General features: G+C 50.7%; 1 protein-coding gene across 1 annotated transcript; it reads right to left on the bottom strand.

Annotated features, from left to right (window-relative positions):
• Positions 1 to 149: 149 nt before the first annotated feature.
• On the bottom strand, positions 150 to 19,985 carry P4htm (prolyl 4-hydroxylase, transmembrane). Its single transcript, XM_004664213.3, has 9 exons — positions 19,638 to 19,985; positions 19,286 to 19,367; positions 6,078 to 6,268; positions 4,703 to 4,799; positions 3,412 to 3,574; positions 2,378 to 2,563; positions 1,530 to 1,620; positions 1,238 to 1,361; positions 150 to 575 (listed from the first exon to the last, which is right to left on the bottom strand). Exons 1-9 carry the CDS (start codon positions 19,983 to 19,985, stop codon positions 355 to 357), a joined length of 1,503 nt encoding a protein of 500 aa, XP_004664270.2. The 3' UTR covers positions 150 to 354.
• Positions 19,986 to 20,237: the final 252 nt, after the last annotated feature.

Genomic DNA, 20,237 nt, shown 5'->3' with positions numbered 1-20,237 from the left:
CCCACGCAATCCGGCTCCTGATTGGCCAGGCCCCGGGGACGGGGAGGGGGGGAGATGCTCGCCCGCCCCTCACGTGATCCCTGCGGTGGAGGTGGGGGGAGCGGAGTACCCTCCCCCAACGCCGACGGGGAGCTTGGGGGCCCCTTGGCTCGAAGCCCTGCGGTTTTATTTGACCGAGCAGCATGGGGGCTGTGCACACAATAAATAACGTGAATATAGGAACCGCGCCCGGAGTCGCGGCTGCAGGCAGGGGTAGAACTTTTAGTCTGCAGTAAGACAAGAGCCAGCAGGGGCCCGACGACGACGACGACGCTGGACAGCTGCCCACTCGAAGCTGACCGTCCCCTCCCCCCCTCACAGTTCCACGCGCGCATCACGGTAGGCCCGGTCCAAGGCCCACTCGGGCTGCGAGTCGGCGCCACCTTCCTGGGCCAGGCGGGCCATCTCCTGCTGGAACAGGGCTTGCCGTGCCCGGCTAGGGTCCACGTTGATCCAGTTGTTGGCGATCCATTTGGTGCCGCGTGTGACCAGGCATCCCCCGTGCAACGAGTAGTCGTCCACTTCACCCACCCAACCTAAGAGGAGGAAGGCGGTGTAAGCAGTGGACGAGTGTGGCGTGCGGGGGCCCTGCGCAGAGCTAGCCCGAGCTTGCCCTTGGACCAAGAGCACACAGCAAGGGTGGGCCCAGCTGTGCACACTTCGGGTAGCAACCAACCCACTCAAATCGTCCTCACCCACTAATGCCTGGTCAACACACTGGTTCTCTGAAACCAGCTTTCTTGCTGCTGAGCCTGCCCAGGGCTGGGAAGACATGCCTCCAGCCTCAGAGAACAGGAAGGCTGGATCGTCAGAAAGATGAGTGGAGAGTACCTAAGAAGCTGCCCACGTGGTCTGGTGACCTATTGAAATCACTAAAAGATGGTGTTTGGGGCTGGAGAGAGGGCTTAGTGGTTAAGGCACTTGCCTGGGAAGGCTAAGGACCCTAGTTCAATTCCCCAGTACCCACATAAGTTAGGTGCACAAGGTGGTGCGTGTGTCTGGAGTTCATTTGCAGTGACTACAGGCCCTGGCATGCCCATTCTCTATCTCTCTCTTAAGTAAGTAAATAAATAAAGAATTTAAAAGATGATGTTTGGGAGGCATCAGGGCCAGAAGACTATCTGGAAGGCAGCCAGAAACAGCATTCTTGGGTGGCAGACGGGATAGTAAGAGAAAACTGCATGGTCCCAAGCCTCACCTTGCCCATCAGGCAGGTAATTGTACCAGAAGACTGCAGTCCCTTGCCGGGGCTTGACACGCAGGTTCCCCTTGTCACAGTGCCTTCGAGTGTCCCGTAGATCAACGTCATCCTGAATCAGGCTCTGTGGGCAACAAAGTGATGGGGTTTTCACACTTATGTGCACTATGTGGGTGGGCAGATGTGCCCAGGGGGTCACTTGGGCCCACATCCCCAAGTTCTGGAGGGGTGTGTAACTACACTTGCCCAAGGCCCTGCAAGCCCACAAGAACAATAGCCCATAGGCCCTTACCATTTCATCGTAGGTTCTGTTGTCTGCTACAGGGAAGACAGTCTCGCCCCCACCGGTGACGTTGTTCAAATAAAACAGCACTGTCATGTAGCTGTAAGGCAGGGGGGCTGCTGAGCAGATCCCCAACTGTAGATGTTCCCATTTGTGGGCAGGACAAAATTCCCAGGGGCCAGAGAGTCAGACTGGGATGACCGGGATGTGTCTTTCCAGTCCGTCCTTCCTTCCTTCCTTCCTTCCTTCCTCCCTTCCTTCCTTCCTTCCTTCCTTCCCCCAAACCCTGTCTCTTCCTGTGTTTCAGTGTGTGTGTGTGTGTGTGTGTGTGTGTGTGTGTGGTCAAGATCACAGGTGCACTTCGCTCAATTATATGACCTTGACCAAGGGCCTAATTGGGAAAGGTAAACTTGTAGAAGTTGGGAAATCATGCAGAAAGTCTCCTTGGAGGGTACTGAGCTAGGACAGCCACATGAAGAGGAGAGATCAAACTTTGTGCAGGGAAGAAGACATAACTTAGTAAGCAAGGCTGAGACTAGCAGCAGAGGAGTCGGTTAATGCCTGAGGGGGAAGGGCAGAAGGCTCGGGGGCCCAGCCTCGCTCCTTGCTTCGGAGCTCTGGGACACAGTTCAGCGTCTGTGGGAATCCCTGTCTGTTTTGACTTGAGTACACATAATGGCCGGTTGCCACCTCTTTCCTGCCATTCCGCTAACAGTGACAGAGACTTGGGGGAGAAGCAGGGACATCCTTGACCAAGATGGCTCAGTGTGCTCCTAGAAGCCTGCCAGGCTGTGCCCTGTGCTATGGGAGAACCTGGTCTGGGAGTGGCAGCCAGCCCCCAGGTAGGAGGTACTTGCCGACAGGAAGTCTCGAAGGGCACCGATTCGTTGGCTACCAGCTTGGTATGGGAGCAGATGGTCTCCGGGTACACAGGCCCGCTGTCCACGTGGGCATGGTAGTGGCCTCCCTCACCATATCGCACAACCTGCAGTGGCTCACTGAGCGCCACGATCTCCGGGGACAGGCGCGTGAGGCGCAGCACCCTGGAGAGCAGGAGACGTTCAGCTGTGGAGCTCCGCGGACCGAAATGGCCTAAGAGCAGCTGACCCAGCTGGATCCAGGACCTGCCACAGGCTGTACCCTTGCTCACCTTCCCTGGGAACCCTGTGTGACAGCTTAGTCTGGCCTCCTAAGAGCAGGAAGGGTGCGATCTATCCCCAGGATGTGAGACACATGGACTCGAGGAGTGGGGAAAATGAGACTTCAACTGTCAAGGGGAGAGCTGAGACCCTCCCCTCTAGAAGGAAGTTGTTTAGCTAAAATCCCATTTGGGGTCTTTGTTTAGTTTTTCTTACTGGCTTTTTTTTTGAGACTGGGTCTCATTCCTGTAGTCCCAGGCTGGCCTTGAACTCATTATGTAACTGAGGATACTTCTGATCTTCGTGCCTCTACCTCCCAAGGAGATTACAGATGTGTGCCACCATGCTTGGGGTCTCTCTTTCTCTCTGTCTGTTTTTAACATACAAGGTCTCCCTCAGCAACCCAGGCTAGCCTGGAATTCACTGGGTAGTATTAGCTACATACATACAGACTTGAAGCAATCCTGCCTGAGTCTTCCAACTGCTTGATATTAACAGGTGTGAGCCACCACTCCTGGCTTCTAAAACCCCTGATGGCTTATCCTGTAGGCAAAAATAAGGTTTCATTTCCCTAACTGAGAACAATTATGTGCCCACAACTAGGGCTAATTTGTCTTTTCTAATTGGGGGTCCCTCTTTCTGGTTGCACTGGAACTGCCTTATCCCTTCCATCCCTTGTTGCATCCCCACAGCCCTGGCTAAGGACGTCTGTGGAGGCCCTGCCCCAAAGAGGGGGTCCCCAGGGTGCTCACCTCTGGCGGATGGCACGCATGACGTGATGGGCACCCTCACCCTGATAGAGCCATGTGTGGTGGCTGTTCCGCACCAGCTCACTGGACTCCGCCTTATGGCTCCTCATGTACTTATGGAAGTCTCGGAGGTCCATGTTGGAAAACTCCTGCAGACTCAGCACTCCTGCGCAAGGCATGCGCCGTCAGTGCCTGCCAGGCCCATGTGGGGAGACCACAGCAGCAGGCAGCGCCTCCCTACCTACCCCAAAGGCAGCAGCAGCCCCTGGCCTCAGGCACTGGGGGGCCATGTGCACTTGTCCCCACCTGGGCTCTTGGGTCAGATGAACCTGGTTTCTGTCACACCGGGCCCTAAAGGAAGACCCAGAGAAGTTTGTTTTCTGTTTAAGCTTTGATTTGGTCCCGAAAAGGAAGCAGCCCAACCCCTATTAGAGTGCCAGAGCGGGGTCTCCGAAGGAAGCATGAGCCATGGGGCAGGGCCCTAGGCTCTGTGGCCTGCCCTGGAGGACTGTGGTAGTCACACTCCAACCTGTAAAGGGCAGGTGAGGAGAGAGCATCCAGAGCCAGATCTCCTCTAGGGCCTTCCACACTGTAGGGTGAAAACAGGGCCAGTCAGTCCCCAGAGATGCCCTTGTGCGGGCGTTCAAATCGCAGCCTGGGTAGGATCCACTTGCCCAGCTCTTCCTGCTGGGTTACCAGCCGGCCTCAGCAAAGAAGTCCCGCCCCCTCCCGCACCTCCTAGAAGAACACATTTTCTCCTTCCTGCCCAAACCACTAGGGAGCGGCTCTACTCTTCATGGATTCTGGAAGAATAGCTAGTACTACGCTGCTTTCCTCCACGTTGCCCTAATGACCCAAGGAGACAGCTTCCATCATTTGGTCCAAATTCCTCTAAGCATGGGGGACATTTAAGGACTGTAAGCTTGACATCAGCTGTGTGCCCGGGGCGGCAAGGGAGCAGCACCACGACAGTCCTCCAGCTGTAGGTGCCCACCAACTTCTCCCCTCTACACTCGCTACACTGGCTGATGAGGTCTAAAGCATCTTCAGGAGTTGTGCCATAGACTCTGTCTCCAAGAAGAACGGGGGTGGGAGGGTCTGCCTTCCTGCCTGCTTGCCACGAGTGAAGGGCACAGCTGGCTTCTCGCCTCATCTCTGGCTGCTAGGAGAGCTGAGCCTAGAAGCTGCCTGCTGTGCTTTCAGGCGGTGCACACGGGAGGAGGGGTGGCTCACACACACACACACACACACACACACACACACACACACGCAGCTGGGAGGGGTGTGAGCTCACCATCACCATCCGGGTCTGCCTTGATCGCAGAGTACATCTCTTGAATGTTCTCTGGAGTCATCCACCGTCCACTTCCCAGGCGAGTCTGGGCCAGGACCTAAACCATAAGAGGGTCCTTCAGGGTGGGGGCACTCCCAGTGGTCAAACACACACACAGCACAGTTCTTGTGCAGCCAAGAGTCCCAGTGACAGGGCATGGATGAGGACTGAGCCTGGGGTTCCTGGGCTGAAATGAGGGTCAAAAGAGAGGCCCAGGGACTGGGGAGATGGCTTAGCGGTTAAGGCGCTTGCCTGTGAAGCCTAAGAACCCAGGTTCAAGTCTACAGTACCCACGTAAGCCAGGGGCACATGGTGATGCATGCATCTGGAGTTTGCAGTAGATGGAGGCCCTGATGCACCCATGCTTTCCCTACCTGCCTCTCTCTCTCTCAAATAAAAAAATAATAATAAAGTATTTTTTTAAAAAAGGGCTGGAGAGATGGCTTGGTGGTTAAGGCGTTTGCCTGCAAAGCCAAAGGATCCCGATTCAATTCTCCAGGACCCACAGAAGCCAGATGCACAAGGTGGCGTATGCATCTGGAGTTTGTTCTCGCTCTCTCTCTCTCTCTCAAATAAATAAGTAAATAAATAAATAAAGCCAGGTGTGGTGGCACACGCCTTTAGTCCCAGCATTTGGGAGGCAGAGGTAGGACTGCCATGAGTTCAAGGCTACCTTGAGAATACATACTGAATTCTAGGTCAGCCTGACCTATTGTGAGACACTACCTCGACCCTGCCCACCCCCCAAAAAAAAAGCAAGTTCAGCAAGATGCTCAATGTGAGACGTGAACTGTCACCCTGCCAGATTTCTCTCTGAGGCCTAGGTGTGAAGGGCATGAAAGAGAGGTGCAGGCTGCTAGTACTGTGAGTTCTGTAAGCAAGGTCCTTTAACCACTGAGCCACCTCCCCAGCCCACACCATGAATTCTGTATGGCCCCAAATACAGCAGCATGGTAGGTACACAGCTCGAAGTCAGGAGAAAGCCAGGCACGGTGGCGCACACCTTTAAAATCCCAGCACTTGGGGAGGCAGAGGTAGAAGGATCATGGAGAGTTCAAGGTCAGCCTGGGCTAGAGTGAAACCCTACCTAAAAAAAGGAAAAAAAAAAGGAAGGAAGATTCCACTCCCTCAGGGGGATTCTACCATTACTGTCTGGAGTTTTCAGGGTAGCAAGGGGCTCTCCAGAGAAGAAAGGGCAGCTCTGGGCCCATGAGGGCCTGGGCTGGCATCTGACTGTAGGGGGTTAGGGTTGAGCTAGACAAGTAGGATGGCAACCAACCGGAAAGGTAACTTAGGCACTTCCCCCCTGTACCTACTCAGGCCCCAGGATCCCAACCTCTCGGAGCTGCAGGCGACCATCACGGTTCTGGTCCAGCAACCGGAAAAGGTCCAGCTGGCTGACCTGCATCGTGCTCATTGCTTCCTCGTACTCTTCAGTGGGCAAGATTTGGCTGCGCTGCAACCCCTTCATCTGGGCCAGGTGGATGATGAGCCGGCATTCCTCGTCACTCAGGAAGCCCGGGATTTCTGTCAGAAGAGGGGGGTGGATGAGGCCGGCAACCACTACCTCTCCCACTGCAGGATCTCTCAGCTATTCTTGGTCCCCTGGTGGTCACCAGTGCTGGAGGGCCTTACACCCCCATGTACACCTGCTCTGGACTCTACGTTAAAGCTGAGTTGTCCTGCAAGGCTTGGCCAGTATTTGTGATGAGGAAGTTTTCAGCCGCTCTCAGTGATGCCACATTTTCCAAGGAGGTCTTATAGGCTAGATATGGGCTGACTCACCTCACTGTGGTCCTGCATAGCCAAAACCTGAATTCCTTTTTCTTTTCTTTTTTAAAATATTTTATCATTTATTTATTTGAGAAATACACAGGGGGAGAGAGAGAAAATGGGCAAGCCAGGGCCTTCAGCCACTGCAATCAAACTCCAGACACTTACGCCACCCTGTGCATTTGGCTTTGGTGGATCCTGGGGAATCGAACCTGGGTCCTTTGACTTTGCAGGCAAACACCTTAACCACTGAGCCATCTCTCCAGCCCCCCCGCCTTTCTTTTTAGAAAATATTTTACTTATTTATTTGAGAGAGAGAGACTGGCATATCAGGGCTTCCAGCCACTGCAAATGAACTCCAGATGCATGTGTCACCTTGTGTATCTGGCTTACATGTATCTGAGGAATGGAATCTGGGTCCTTAGGCTTCGTAGGCAAGTTCCATAACCCCTAAGCCATCTCTCTAGCCTGACTTCCTTTTCCTTTTAGGCCATTTAAGGGCTTGACCTCCAGCCAAGGCTGAGTTGCCCAGTGCTAGAATGTCAGTAGGAATCATTCAATACCATCCCATACCTCTAAGCCCCCGAGCCTGGAGGCCTGGCCTGGGGAGCTTCATCACAGCTGGACTGTGAGCCTCATACCTGGGGACCCCACATCTTTGTGGTCCAGATGCTACCAGGGCAGAAGCCTGGATCCTGTCTCCTTCCCTGTTTCTAGGAAGAGGGTTTCTTTAGGGGTTAAGGAGACCACAGATAAACTGATGAAAGGCCACACTGCCTCCTGTGGAGTGCTTTTCTCACAGTCATACTCTGGTCCAGAATGACATGACGGTCACTGCTAAGAGGAAGAAAAGTGACCTCTCAAAGCAAGGATGGGAGATTTTATTTTTTTAAGGTCAGGTCTCACTCTAGCCCAGGCTGACCTGGAATTCACTCTGTATTCTCAGGGTGGCCTCGAACTCTCAGCAATCCTCCTACCTCTACTGGGATTAAAGGCGTGCAACACCACGCCTGGCAGCATTTTTTTTTTTTTTAAGGCAGGGTCTCTAGATGAACTGGAACTCATCGCAATCCTTCTGCTTCAGCGAGTCCTCAGACTGAAGGCATGCACCACCACACCTGACTTGGGAGCATTTTTTAAATTCTTAGTTACTTATTTGAGAGAGAGAGAGACAGACAGATAGATTATTTTAGGAATGGGTACACCAGGGCCTTTAGCCATTGCAAACATACTCCAAACGCATGCACCATCTAGTGTATCTGGTTTTATGTGGGTACTGGGGAATTGAACCTGGGTCCTTAGGCTTTGCAGGCAAGTGCCTTAACCACTGAATCATTCATCCAGCCCTTGGGAGGATTTTTTTCTTTGTTTGTTTGAGGTAGGATCTCACTGTAGCCCAGGCAGACCTGTAATTCACTACTGGCCTGGAACTCATGGTGATTTTCTTACCTCTGCCTCCTGAATGTTGGGATTAAAGGTGTGTGCCACCATGCCCAGCAAGGGAGCTTTCTTTTTTTTTTTTTTTTTTTCTGGTTTTTCGAGGTAGGGTCTCACTCTAGCCCAGGCTGACCTGGAATTCACTGTGTAATCTCAGGATGGCCTCGAACTCTTGGTGATCTACCTACCACTGCCTCCCCAAGTGCTGGAATTAAAGGCGTGCACCACCACGCCCAGGTGCATTTTTTATATTTTATTTATTTGAGAGAAAGAGAGGAAGAGGCAGAGAGAGAATGAGAATAGGTGATCCGGGCCTCCAGTCAACTCCAGTGCTCTGCATAAACACCAGCCCTGGCCAGAGACTAAGGTGACCTGAAGGACTTTCAGGGGGAGGGCTCTGCATTCTTTCTTTGGGGTCAGAGTGAAGATCCAGGCTGTAGAGCCCTCTCCAGATGTCTGATGGCCAGGGAGCAGGAGGGGGAGGTGCACTGGAAAACTGGGAAGAAGCCAGGCTTAGGGGGAGGAGCAGGAGATAAGTGGGGGGGCAGAGCTGAGGTAGGAGATGTGGCTCAAGCAGAAAGCCAGGCTTCAGGGTTGTTGCTAGGTGACCAATGTGTTGTTGCCCAGCAACCCCAAGAGCATTCCTTGCCACACAGCAGTGCTATGAGCATGAGAGGCTCCAGCTGATTACCCTGACTAGTTCCCCCACCTTGTCATTTACCCAGGTCACACAGCTTTGCAGGACAGCTGCATGCCCATCAGATAGCCTAGTCAAACATCTTCTACAGCAGATGCTTCGCCAAGGGCCATAGTCTTTGTGTCGTAGTGGGGCCAAGGACTCCCACCCAGAGCACCCACATGGCCCTGGCAGGTTCCCACACAGCTCCCACCACTTTCAAATCACTCCCAAGAGGGGTCAAGTAAACTGAACTCAGACAGGCAAGGATAATCTAAAGCAGGCAGCTGTCTCAAAAAGGATTTTAAGGGGCTGGAGAGATGGCTTAGAGGTTAAGGCGCTTGCCTGCAAAGCCAAAAAACACCCAGGTTCGATTCCCCAGGACCCATGTAAACCAGATGCACAAGGTGGTACATATATCTGGAGTTTGTTTGCAGCAGCCAGAGGCACTGGCATGCCCATTCTCTCCCTCTCTCTCTGCCTCTTTCTCTCTCTCACAAATAAATAAAAAATAAAGTAAATTAAAAAGTTATTATCAAAAAGGATTTTAAAGCCAGGCTTGGTGGTGCACGCCTTCAATCCTAGCACTTGGGAGACAGAGGTAGGAGGGTCACTGAAAGTTTGAGGCCAGCCTGAGACTACATAGTGAATTCCGGGTCAGCCTGGGCTAGAGTGAGACTCTATCTTGAAAAAACAAAACAAAAAAAAAAAAGGATTTTAAAAGGTGAGGGGGATTGCTAAAGAGATGGAGAGATGGCTTAGTGGTTAAGGCACTTGACTGCAAAGCCAGAGGACCCAGGTTCGATTCTCCAGGACCCATGTAAGCCAGATGCACAAGGTGGCACATGTGTCTGGAGTTCATTTGCAGTGGCTGGCATGTCCATTCTTTCTCTCTCTCTCTCAAATAAATAAATAAATAAGTAAGTAAAAAGGTGAGGGGAGCTGGGTGTGGTGGTGGTGCACACCTATAACCCCAGCATTCAGGTAGGAGGACTGGTGTAAACTGCAGGCTAGCAGGGGCTACAGAGTGGAAATTTCGGGCCAGCCTGAGCTACAGTGAGACCCTGTCACAAAAACTAAAAGGGGGTGAGTTTGCAGGAAGACCGACACCCTCACACGTGCTTCTCCCAGTGCTGCACACCAGGGACCGTGACTTGCGAGCTCACCCTAAGAGGTCCCAGAATGTTCCGCACCAGTAACTTTGGAAGCCCCTCAGTGTGTAGCACTGTTTATACATCCATTATGAGTCACAAATGATACACGGAAGAAGGCCACCCAGATGCTCTGTTTGACTAGAGCTAAATAATGAATTATTTTACAAAGTTCAAGGTCATCCTCAACTATATGGTGAGTTTCTGAGCTACATGAAACTCTATCGCAAACCAAAAATTCTGTGGAGGACAGTGGCATCTCGGGGAGCCTGACGGCAGGGCAGACAAGGGGGCTTATTGTAGTTAGCCCAGGGAAGGGGCTGAATGGAGACCCTCCCAGAGGCCCAACTCGTCACTGGACTCCGCTGATCATATTCCACAATGAAGGTCAGACTCTGCTGCTGAAACGGTACATATTCTGGCCCTGAGAAACTGCCTTGGATCCAAGACTAGAAGTGTTGAATATGGAACTAATGCCTTCAAGGACCTGGATGTTGAGAGGGAAGATGTAAGATAGACACCGGTTGGTAACTTCAGCTGTGCCTGAAGCTGGGGTCACTGAAATCTGCTGTGTAAAGGTGGCACCATCGCCAGTATCAGAAAAAGGGAGATAACAGGCCGGGGCATATGTACTTGTGATTTCAGCGCTCAGAAGGCTGAAGCCAGAGGATGATGAGGTTGAGGCCAATTTGAGCAAAACAGACAAAATACCAGGCCAGCCCAGACAACTCTGGCTACAAAGCAAGATCCTGTCTCAAAAAGACTAAAAAAAAAAAAAAAGGGCTGGAGAGATGGCTTAGCAGTTAAGCACTCGCCTGTGAAGCCTATGGACCCCGGTTCGAGGCTCGGTTCCGCAGGTCCCACGTTAACCAGATATATAAGGGGGCGCACGTGTCTGGAGTTCGTTTGCAGAGTCTGGAAGCCCTGGCGTGCCCATTCTCTCTCTCTCTCTCTCTCTATCTGTCTTTCTCTCTGTGTCTGTCGCTCTCAAATAAATAAATAAATAAAATTTAAAAAAAAAAAGCCAGGTGTGGTGGAGCACGCATTTAATCCCAGCACTTGGGAGGCAGAGGTAGAAGGATTGCTGTGAGTTTGAGGCCACCCTAAGACTACATAGCGAATTCCAGGTCAGCCTGGGTTACAGTGAAATCCTACCTTGAAAAAAAAAAAGAGACTAAAAACAGCCAGGCATGGTGGTTCATGCCTTTAATCCCAGCACTCAGGAGGCTGAGGTAGGAGGAGTTTGAAAGTGAATTCCAAGTCAGCCTTGGATAGAGCAGACCTACCTCAAGAAAACAAAAGAAGAGAAGGTGGGGTGGGGATGCTGGAGAAATGGCTTAGTTGTTAAAGCACTTTCCAGCAAAGACAAAGGACCCAGGATTGATTCCCTAATACACACGTAAATGCGCAAGGTGGCGCATGCATCTGGAGTTTTTTGCAGTGGTTAGAGGCACTGGTGTACCCATTCTCACTCTCTCTCTCATAAATAACATAGTTTAAACAAAAAACAGGGGTGCTGTAGAGATGGTTTTGTGGTTAAGCGCTTGCCTGTGAAGCCTAAGGACCATGGTTCAAGGCTTGATTCCCCAAGACCCATGTAAGCCAGATGCACAAGATGGCACATGCATCTGGAGTTCATTTGCAGTGGCTGGAGGCCCTGGTGTACCCATTCTCTCTTTCTCTCTCTCTGCCTCTTTCTCTCTCTGACACTCTCAAAAAACAGCAACAATAAAAAAAGGATGGAAAGATGGTTCAGCACTTGCTTGCAAAGCCTGATGGCCCAGGTTCAACTCCCCAGTAACCACATAAAGCCAGATACACAAGGTGGCACATGCATCTAGAGTTCATTTGCAGTAGCAGGAGACCCTGGTGTGCCCTCATTCTCTATCTTCCTCTCCCCTCTCTCTCAAATTAAAAAAAAAAATTAAAAATTAAAACAAAACAACAGGGCTGGAGAGATGGCTTAGCAGTTAAAGTGCTTGCCTGCGAAGCCTAAGGACCCAGATTCAATTCCCTAGTACCCATGTAAGCCAGATGCACATGATGGCATATGTCTGGAGTTCGTTTGCAGTGGCTGGAGTCCCTGGTGCTCCCATTCTTTCTCTCTCTCTCTCTCTCTCAAATAATAAATAAGTAAATTAAAAAAAAAAAAAAAGATTTAAGAGCCAGGCACAGTGGCGCACACTGTTAACCCCAGCACTCAGCAGGCAGAGGTAGGAGGATCACCATGAGTTTGAGGCAACCTTGAGACTACATGGTGAATTTCCAGCCTGAGCTACACTGAAACCCTACCTTGAAAAACCAAAAAAGAAAAGGAAAGAAAAGAAAAGAAAAGAAGAGAAGAGAAGAGAAGAGAAGAGAAGAGAAGAGAAGAGAAGAGAAGAGAAAAGAAGGAAGGAAGGAAGGAAGGAAGGAAGGAAGGAAGGAAGGAAGGAAGGAGGGAGGGAGGAAGGAAGGAAAGAAAGAAGGAAAGAAGGAAACAAAGAAAGAAGGAAGGAAAGAAAGGCAAAAAGAGCTCACATGTAGTGGCACAGGCTTATAATCCCAGCACTCAAGAAGTAGGAGGAGGGGCTGGAGAGATGGCTTAGCGGTTAAGCGCTCGCCTGTGAAGCCTAAGGACCCCGGTTCGAGGCTCGGTTCCCCAGGTCCCACGTTAGCCAGATGCACAAGGGGGCGCACGCGTCTGGAGTTCGTTTGCAGAGGCTGGAAGCCCTGGTGCGCCCATTCTCTCTCTCCCTCCCTCTATCTAGCTTTCTCTCTGTCTCTGTCGCTCTCAAATAAATAAATAAAATATTTAAAAAAAAAAAAGAAGTAGGAGGAGCCACAGTATGCCCATTCTGTCTGCCTGCTTCTCTTCTATCTCTCTCTATACTTGAAAAAAAATTAAATATTTAAAAAACATAAGCCCAGCATGGTGGCACATGCCTTTGATCCCAGCACTTGGGAGGCAGAGGTAAGAGAATTACCATGAGTTCGAGGCCACCCTGAGACTACAGAGTGAATACCAGGTCAGCCTGGACTAACATGAGACCCTACCTTGAAAATAAATAAATAAATAAAATAAAACAACAACTTTATTTTTAAGTTATCAAAGTAGGGCTGGCGAGATGCCTGTGAAGCCTAAGGAATCATGCTTGGCTCTCCAGGTACCACATAAGCCAGACACACAAAAGTGACGCAAGTGCAAGGCCACACATGCACACAAGGTGGCACACGCTTCTGAAGTTTAATTAGAGTGGCTGCAGGCTCTGGTGTGCCAATTCTCTCCAACCCCCTCCCTTGCTCTTTCTCATTAAAAAAAAAAAAAAAAAATTATCAAAGCAGAAAATAGGCTGTCAAGAGCCGGGCGTGGTGGCGCACGCCTTTAATCCCAGCACTTGGGAGGCAGAGGTAGGAGGATCGCCATGAGTTCAAGGCCACCCTGAGACTACAGAGTTAATTCCAGGTCAGCCTGGACCAGAGTGAGACCCTACCTCGAAAAACCAAAAAAAAAAAAAAAAAAAAAAAAAAAAAAGAAAATAGGCTGTCAAGAGCTCAGCACTATGATTTATTTTATGGGCTTAGTGGTTAAGACATTTGCCTACAAAGCCAAAGGACCCAGATTCAATTCCCCAGGACCCACATTAGCCAGATGCACAAAGGGTGCACACGTCTGGAGTTCATTTGCAACAGCTGGAGGCCCCCGTATGCTCATTCTCTCTCTCTCTCTCTCTCTCTCTCTCTCTCTCCCTCACTCCCTCTTTCTTTCTTTGACAAATAAATAAATATTTTTAAAATTTTGGGCTGGAGGGATGACTTAGCAGTTAAGGCATTTGCCTGCAAAGCCAAAGGACCCAGGTTCAATTCCCCAGGACCCACATTAGCCAGATGCACAAGGTGGCACATGTGTCTGGAGTTGGTTTGCAGTGGCTAAAGACCCTGGCATGCCCATTCTCTCTCTCTCTCCCTCCCTTTCTCTCTGTCAAATAAATCAATAAAAGTAAAAATTTTTTTTTTACAATACTTGTTGTCATTGTTTTGGGCTGTTTTTTTCTCAAGGCCAAAAAAAAAAAAAAAAGAAAAAAGAAAAAGAAAAATCCCAGAAGCTGTGGTGGGCTCGTGTAATCCTAGCTTGCTGATGGTAAAATGGGAGGCAGAGACTGGGAATTCCCCAGAAGCTGGTGACAAGGGCAGCAGAGAATAGCAGTGAGAATCCACAAGAAATGCTACCTCAAGTGAGGTAGACAGACAAGACCCACTCAGGTTTCCTCCAACCTCCACACCTGTGTGTGCATGCATACATACACCCACACACAAATAATAAAATTAAATTAAAAAGTAAAAAAAAAAAACAGAGCTCGAAAAATAGCTCAGCAGTTAAGGAGCTTGCCTACAAAGCCTAAGGACCCAGGTTCGATTCCCCAGTACCCACACAAAGCCAGACACACAAAGAGGTGCACGCATCTGGAGTTCATCTGCAGTGGCTGGAGGCCCTAGTGTGTCCATTTTATCGGTGTCTCCTGTCTCTATCCCTCTCTGCTTGCAAATTACAATATTAAAAAGAAATAGAAGCTGGGCGTGGTGGCGCACGCCTTTAATCCCAGCACTCGGGAGACAGAGGTAGGAGGATCACTGTGAGCTCAAGGCCACCCTGAGAATGCAGAATGAATTCCAGGTCAGCCTGAGCTAGAGTGAGACCCTACCTCTAAAAACCAAAAAAAAAAAAAAAAGAGGGCACTGTAAGGAAAGGACACCCTGCGGTGGTACAGTGTCCTTCCACAGAGACGGGGTCACCTGGGGTACAGCCCCAGCTTACATCTTCAGCACTCATCCATTCAACCTGGCATCATGGTTCTAAGAAGCTGGCAGGTCACAACTTTGGAGCCAAGAACCACAGGGCAGAGCAGGCAGAGCTTGCAGGAGTCCCACGTGTCCTGCTGGGCTCTGCCTGCCTCTTTAGGATGATGTGTACAGCAGACAAATGGACAAAGAGCAGGCCACTAACCGGGAGACAGTCACATACTGTTCCTACCTGGGATGAAGCACTCTTCTCCCTACTTTAAAAAAAAAAAAAATTATTTTTTTGCAGGGGAGGGGTTTCAAGGTAGGGTCTCACTCTAGCCCAGGCTGACCTGGAATTCACCATGTAATCTCAGGGTGACCTCAAACTCATGGTGATCCTCCTACCTCTGCCCCCCGAGAGTGCTGGGAATAAAGGCATACACCACCACTCCCAGGAAAATCAATTATTTTGAAAGAGAGAGAAAAAGAGCCGTTTGGTGGTGGGGGATAGGCATGCCAGAGCCTCCAGCCATTGTAAATGAACTCCAGATGCATGCACCACCTTGTGCATCTGCTTTACGTGGGGACTAGGGAATTGAACCTGTGTCCTTAGGCTTTGCAGGCAAGCACTTCAACCACTAAACCATCTCTCCAGTTCTCAGGCACCCTTCTTAGTTATTTTATTTTATTTTTTATGAGAAAGAGAGAGAGAGAGAGACAGAGAGAGAGAGGGAGGAAGGTAGAATTGGCATGCCAGGGCCTCTAGCCACTGCAATCGAACTCCAGACGCAGGAGCCACCTTGAGCACACGTGTCACCTTGTGCATCCGGCTTACGTGGGTTCTAGGGAGTTAAACCTGGGTCCTTAGGCTTCACAGGCAAGCACTTTAACCACTAAGCCTTCCCTCCATCCCAAGGCACCCTTTTTTCATCATCCAAAGCCACAGTGCTATGGAACTTCCCACCTTTGAACACTCTCCTCCATAGCTCTGTAGCTTCCCTCTCTCACAACTCAACTTAAAAAAACAAAACAAACAAACAAAAAACAGGTTCTGGAGTGGTGTCTGGCTTGGTTCACGCCTTTAATCCCAGCATTCGGAAGGCAGAGGTAGGAGGATCTCTATGAGTTCAAGGCCACCCTGAGGTGACATAGTGAATTCCAGGTCAGCCTGGACCAAAGACCCTACCTCGGAAAAAAGCTTCTCATGTTGCCCAGGCTGGCCCTCTGTGTCACAAGTGTCACTCCTGGCTACAACTGGCCTTGTGATACCTGATGGCTTCTTCTTTCTCTTCTCCTCATTAACTAAGCTGCAAGCCCCAGGGCTTTCAGGGTAAAACCTGAGACATTTCCCACAAACTGACGAGCAAGCACTGTAAGGTTTTGGAGGAAGAGGACCACAGATGGAAAGCTGGTGCTGTAGCTGTCCAGTGGCCCCCCTCCACACTCTGCTTTGTATTTTTCCTGGAGGGGAAACGGTTCAAGGTAGGGTCTCACTCTAGCCCAGGCTGACCTGGAATTTACTATGTGGCCTCAGGGTGGCCTCAAACTCACAGTGATCTTCTTATATCTGCCTCACAAGTGCTGGGATTACAGGTGTGTGTCACCACACCCAGCTGCCCATGTCTTTTTTATTTTTTATTTTTATTTTTTTTTTTTGTTTTTCGAGGTAGGGTCTCACTCTGGTCCAGGCTGACCTGGAATTAACTCTGTAGTCTCAGGGTGGCTTCGAACTCATGGTGATCCTCCTACCTCTGCCTCCCCAGTGCTGGGATTAAAGGCGTGCGCCACCACGCCCGGCTTTGCCCATGTCTTAATCAGACCCTTTGAAACCTTTGGCAGAAACAGGGACCAATCTAATGGTCTAATCAGAACCAATTTATTTCATCTGTTTCTTATAATTTACTCCTATAGACTTTGAATCTGGGTTTTTCATTCTCTGCTTTATAGAACAAACTGTAAGCCGTCTTGTGGCTCACTTAACCCAACATGTGTTTGAACTAGATATATACACATCCAGGAGGTTAATGAAAAAAATATAACCCTTGTGATGGAGAGATGGTTTAGCAACTGCTTGCCTACAAAGCCAAAGAACCCAGGTTCAATTACCCAGGACCCAGGTAAGCCAGATGCACAAGGTGGTGCATGCATCTGGAGTTCATTTGCAGTGGCCGAAGGTTCTTTCTCTCTAATAAATAAACAAAAATAAAGAAATTTAAAAGAACAAAACACAACCCTCACAGTGTGTCTATTTACAAAGCTGTCATAGTGACACGGGTGACCATTACACCTTTGGACTGGGTCACTCTTCCTTGACAGCCACCATGCTTGATCCCATATATCCTGCAGGGTGCCCTTGAACTCATGGCGATCCTCCTATCTCTGCCTCTTGCATGCCACCATGCCTGGATTTCCTTCAGGTTCTTGTTCAAATATTTTTCTCAGGGAGTTCCACTCTGGCTACCTTCATACCCCTGGTGAAATTCTACCTTACCCCTCAGCAATCATGTATCACCCTACCTCAAAAAAATAAAAAAGTTGTGCTCAGGCTGGAGAAATGGCTTAGCAATTAAGGTGTTTGCCTACAAAGCCAAAGGACCCAGGTTCAATTCCCCAGGACTCATGTTAGCCAGATGCACAAGGGGGTGCACGTGCCTGAAGTTCATTTGCAGTGGCTGGAGGCTCTGGTGTTCCCATTCTCTCTCTCTTTCTCTCTCCCTCTTTCTCTGTCAACCAAAAAGATATTAAAAAGGTTGTACTCTTTTTTTGTCTTGCTTTAAAATTTTTTTTTCAAGGTAGGGCTTCACTCTAGCCCAAGTTGGCCTAGAATTCACTATGTAGTCTCAGGATGGCCTTGAACTCATGGTGATCCTACCTCTGCCACCCGAGTGCTGGGATTAAAGGCATGTGCCATAATGCCCAGCTAAGGTTGTACTTTTATTTTTATTTTTCTTTTGTTCATTTTTAATTTATTTGAGAGCGACAGACAGAGAGAGAAAGAAGCAGAGAGAGAGAGAGAGAAAGTGGGCGCGCCAGGGCTTCTAGCCATTGCAAACGAACTACAGACGCGTGCACTCCCTTGTGCATCTGGCTAATGTGGATCCTGGGGAATCGAGCCTCAAACCGGGGTCCTTAGGCTTCACAGGCAAGCCCTTAACTGCTAAGCCATTTCTCCAGCCCAGGTTGTACTTTTATATTCATTCTCCCCTGCCCCAATTCTGCTGTGCCAATGGGTTTTTGTTGTTGTTTTGTTTTTTTGTGGTAGAGTCTCGATCTAGCCCAGGCCGACCTGGAATTCACTATGTAGTTTCAGGGTGGCCTCGAATTCATGGTGATACTCATGGTGATCCTCCTACTTCTGCCTCCCGAGTGTTGGGATTAAAGATGTGCACCACCATGCCCAGCTGAGCCCATTGGACTTATGTAAGAATTAAATGAAATAATGTAAAACCTATTGTGTAATAAAAAATTCAGGAGCCAGTTTTGGCTGCATATGCCTATAATCCCAGCAGTTGGATTGCCCTGAATTCAAGGCCAGTGTGGGCTACAAAGTTGCAGGTCAGCCTAAGCTAGAGTGAGACCCTGCTTCAACAAAAGGAGGGGAACAGAAGAGAAAAGGAGAAAGAAACTTAAAAGCCCAAACTAAAGCCGGGTGTGGTGGCACATGCCTTTAAACTCAGTACTCGGGAGGCAGAGATAGGAAGATCACCATGAGTTTGAGGCCACCTTGGGACTACATAGTGAATTCCAGGTTAGTCTGAGATAGAGTGAGACCCTACCTGGAAACTCAAAAAACAACAAACAAACAAACAAAAAAAGCCCAGGGCTGGAGAGATGGCTTAGTGGTTAAGCGCTTGCCTGTGAAGCCTAAGGACCCCCGTTTGAGACTCAATTCCCCAGGACCCATGTTAGCCAGATGCACAGGGGGGCGCATGCATCTGAAGTTCGCTTGCAGTGGCTGAAGGCCCTGGCACGCCCATTCTCTCTCTGTCTCTCTCTCTGCCTTTCTCTCTCTGTCACTGTCAAATAAATAAATAAAAATAAAAACAAAAAAAATTATATATAAAAAAAGCCCAAGCTATAATGTGGGTCTGCTCACAATGGGTGAAAGATAAGAGTCCTACAGATAATCTTTTTTTCTGTTTGTTTGGTTTTCGAGGTAGGGTCTCACTCTGGCTCAGGCTGACCTGGAATTCACTATGTAGTCCCAGGGTGGCCTGGAACTCTAGGTGATCCTCCTACCTCTGCCTCCCGAGTGCTGGGATTAAAGGCATGCCAATGCGCCAAAGAATCTTAAGTACTGCTAGCAAGAGCTAGGCCTCTGACTTGCAGGCCTCGGTTTAAACACATTTAGTCTGCCTGATTCTTCTCAGACCACAGGTCTGCTTTGGGAGTGCGATTTACCCCAGAGGTCCTGAGGTCACTTGGCATCTGGTTATCAGTCTCCCACCCTCCCCGCCCCCATTCTCGAAAGTGATACAATTAGTTGGGTCATGGACTGTCCAGCCAATTTGAGTGAAAACACTTGTTTTGGGGTCACATGCTCAACAGGGTGTATAGTGTGAAAAGGTCACCTCGGTGGAGAAGGGAGTCCTGCTTCCACTTGGATAATCCTCTGCATGGAGAAAAGAAGGGGCTACTTGGAAACAGACATTTTTTTTTTCAAAATAGAAAACACGTGTTCCGAAGGGAGCCTGGGGGTTAGAACCGCAGCCCCAGGTCCTTCCCAGGGGTGTCCAGCAGACTTACCGAAGAGCAGCGGCTTGAGGCTGAGGGTTCGGATGAAGTGATCTCTGTCGGTGACCAGCTGGACCTTACGCTCGTACCCCACCTAAGTAAGGGGGAAAAAAAGCACACAGCGGGCAACTAGGGTGCCAGGCCTCACTGCTTCAAGAAAAGTCACCCCGTGCCAGGGTGCGACAGGCGGCAAGTGGGTCGCTGCGCGCGGGACGAGCGCGGAGTGATGCATGCACAGACTGCTGGGGCGAAGGAGTGTTTTTTTTTGGGGGGGGGATGCAGAACGGAGCGACTGTCCCCGTCGGGCTCGGCCCGGGCAGTGCCTGAGATGCGGCGGCGCAGCGCGGGGACAGGCTGTCCTCACCTTGATGCCCTCCAGCCGGGTGAGGGGACCCAAGGTCGGCGCCGGCCGAGGTGCTGGGGCTCTGCGCTGGGGCCCGGGGTCGGAGCTCTCGTCGCCGTTGCTGTAGTGCACGAAGAGCAGCAGCGCCAGCACGTTGCCCAGGTACAGGTGCACGAACACCATCAGCACCAGGAAGTAGGCGCGCGAACAGATGCCCCGCGGCTTGCACAGCGGCCGCACGGGCGCGTCTTCCTCGCCATCGCCTTGGGAGGTCGCCGCCCGAACCGGTACCCACTGCGGCGGACTCGTAGCTTCCTCGGGCGCCAGGGTCTCAGGCCGCTGGTCGGTCGCCGCCGCCGCCGCCGCCATGGCGCCCGGGTCGCGCGCGCGCGCGCGCCCGGGGAAAGGGGCCGCGGCGAGGGGGGGTTGTGTGCTCGCGCTGCGCAGTCGCCGGGACCCATCCGGGGCCGCCGAGTCCGCGCGCGACGCGGTCACTAGGAGACGGCGCGCGGCGGGGATGCGGCGTCCGTCGGGAGCCGCCCTCCATCGCCGTCTCCGAGCTCAGCCCTCGGCGCCTGGCACCGCCTGCGGGCTTCTTGGCTTCCCGAGCTCAGGGACGCT

Source organism: Jaculus jaculus, chromosome 17, assembly GCF_020740685.1.
Source record: "Jaculus jaculus isolate mJacJac1 chromosome 17, mJacJac1.mat.Y.cur, whole genome shotgun sequence".
Lineage (NCBI taxonomy): Eukaryota > Metazoa > Chordata > Mammalia > Rodentia > Dipodidae > Jaculus > Jaculus jaculus.
This window is presented reverse-complemented; position numbering and strand designations above follow the sequence as displayed.

Bases quoted from the DNA above. Each gene is read 5' to 3' on its own strand.
- P4htm (XM_004664213.3), bottom strand. From the start codon at position 19,985: ATGGCGGCGGCGGCGGCGGCGACCGACCAGCGGCCTGAGACCCTGGCG. The intron at 6,269-19,285 runs GTAAGTCTGCTG...CTCTTCTGACAG, and splicing joins CCTCAAGCCGCTGCTCTTCG to AAATCCCGGGCTTCCTGAGT. The intron at 2,564-3,411 runs GTGAGCACCCTG...CCTGCTCTCCAG, and splicing joins ATGCGTGCCATCCGCCAGAG to GGTGCTGCGCCTCACGCGCC.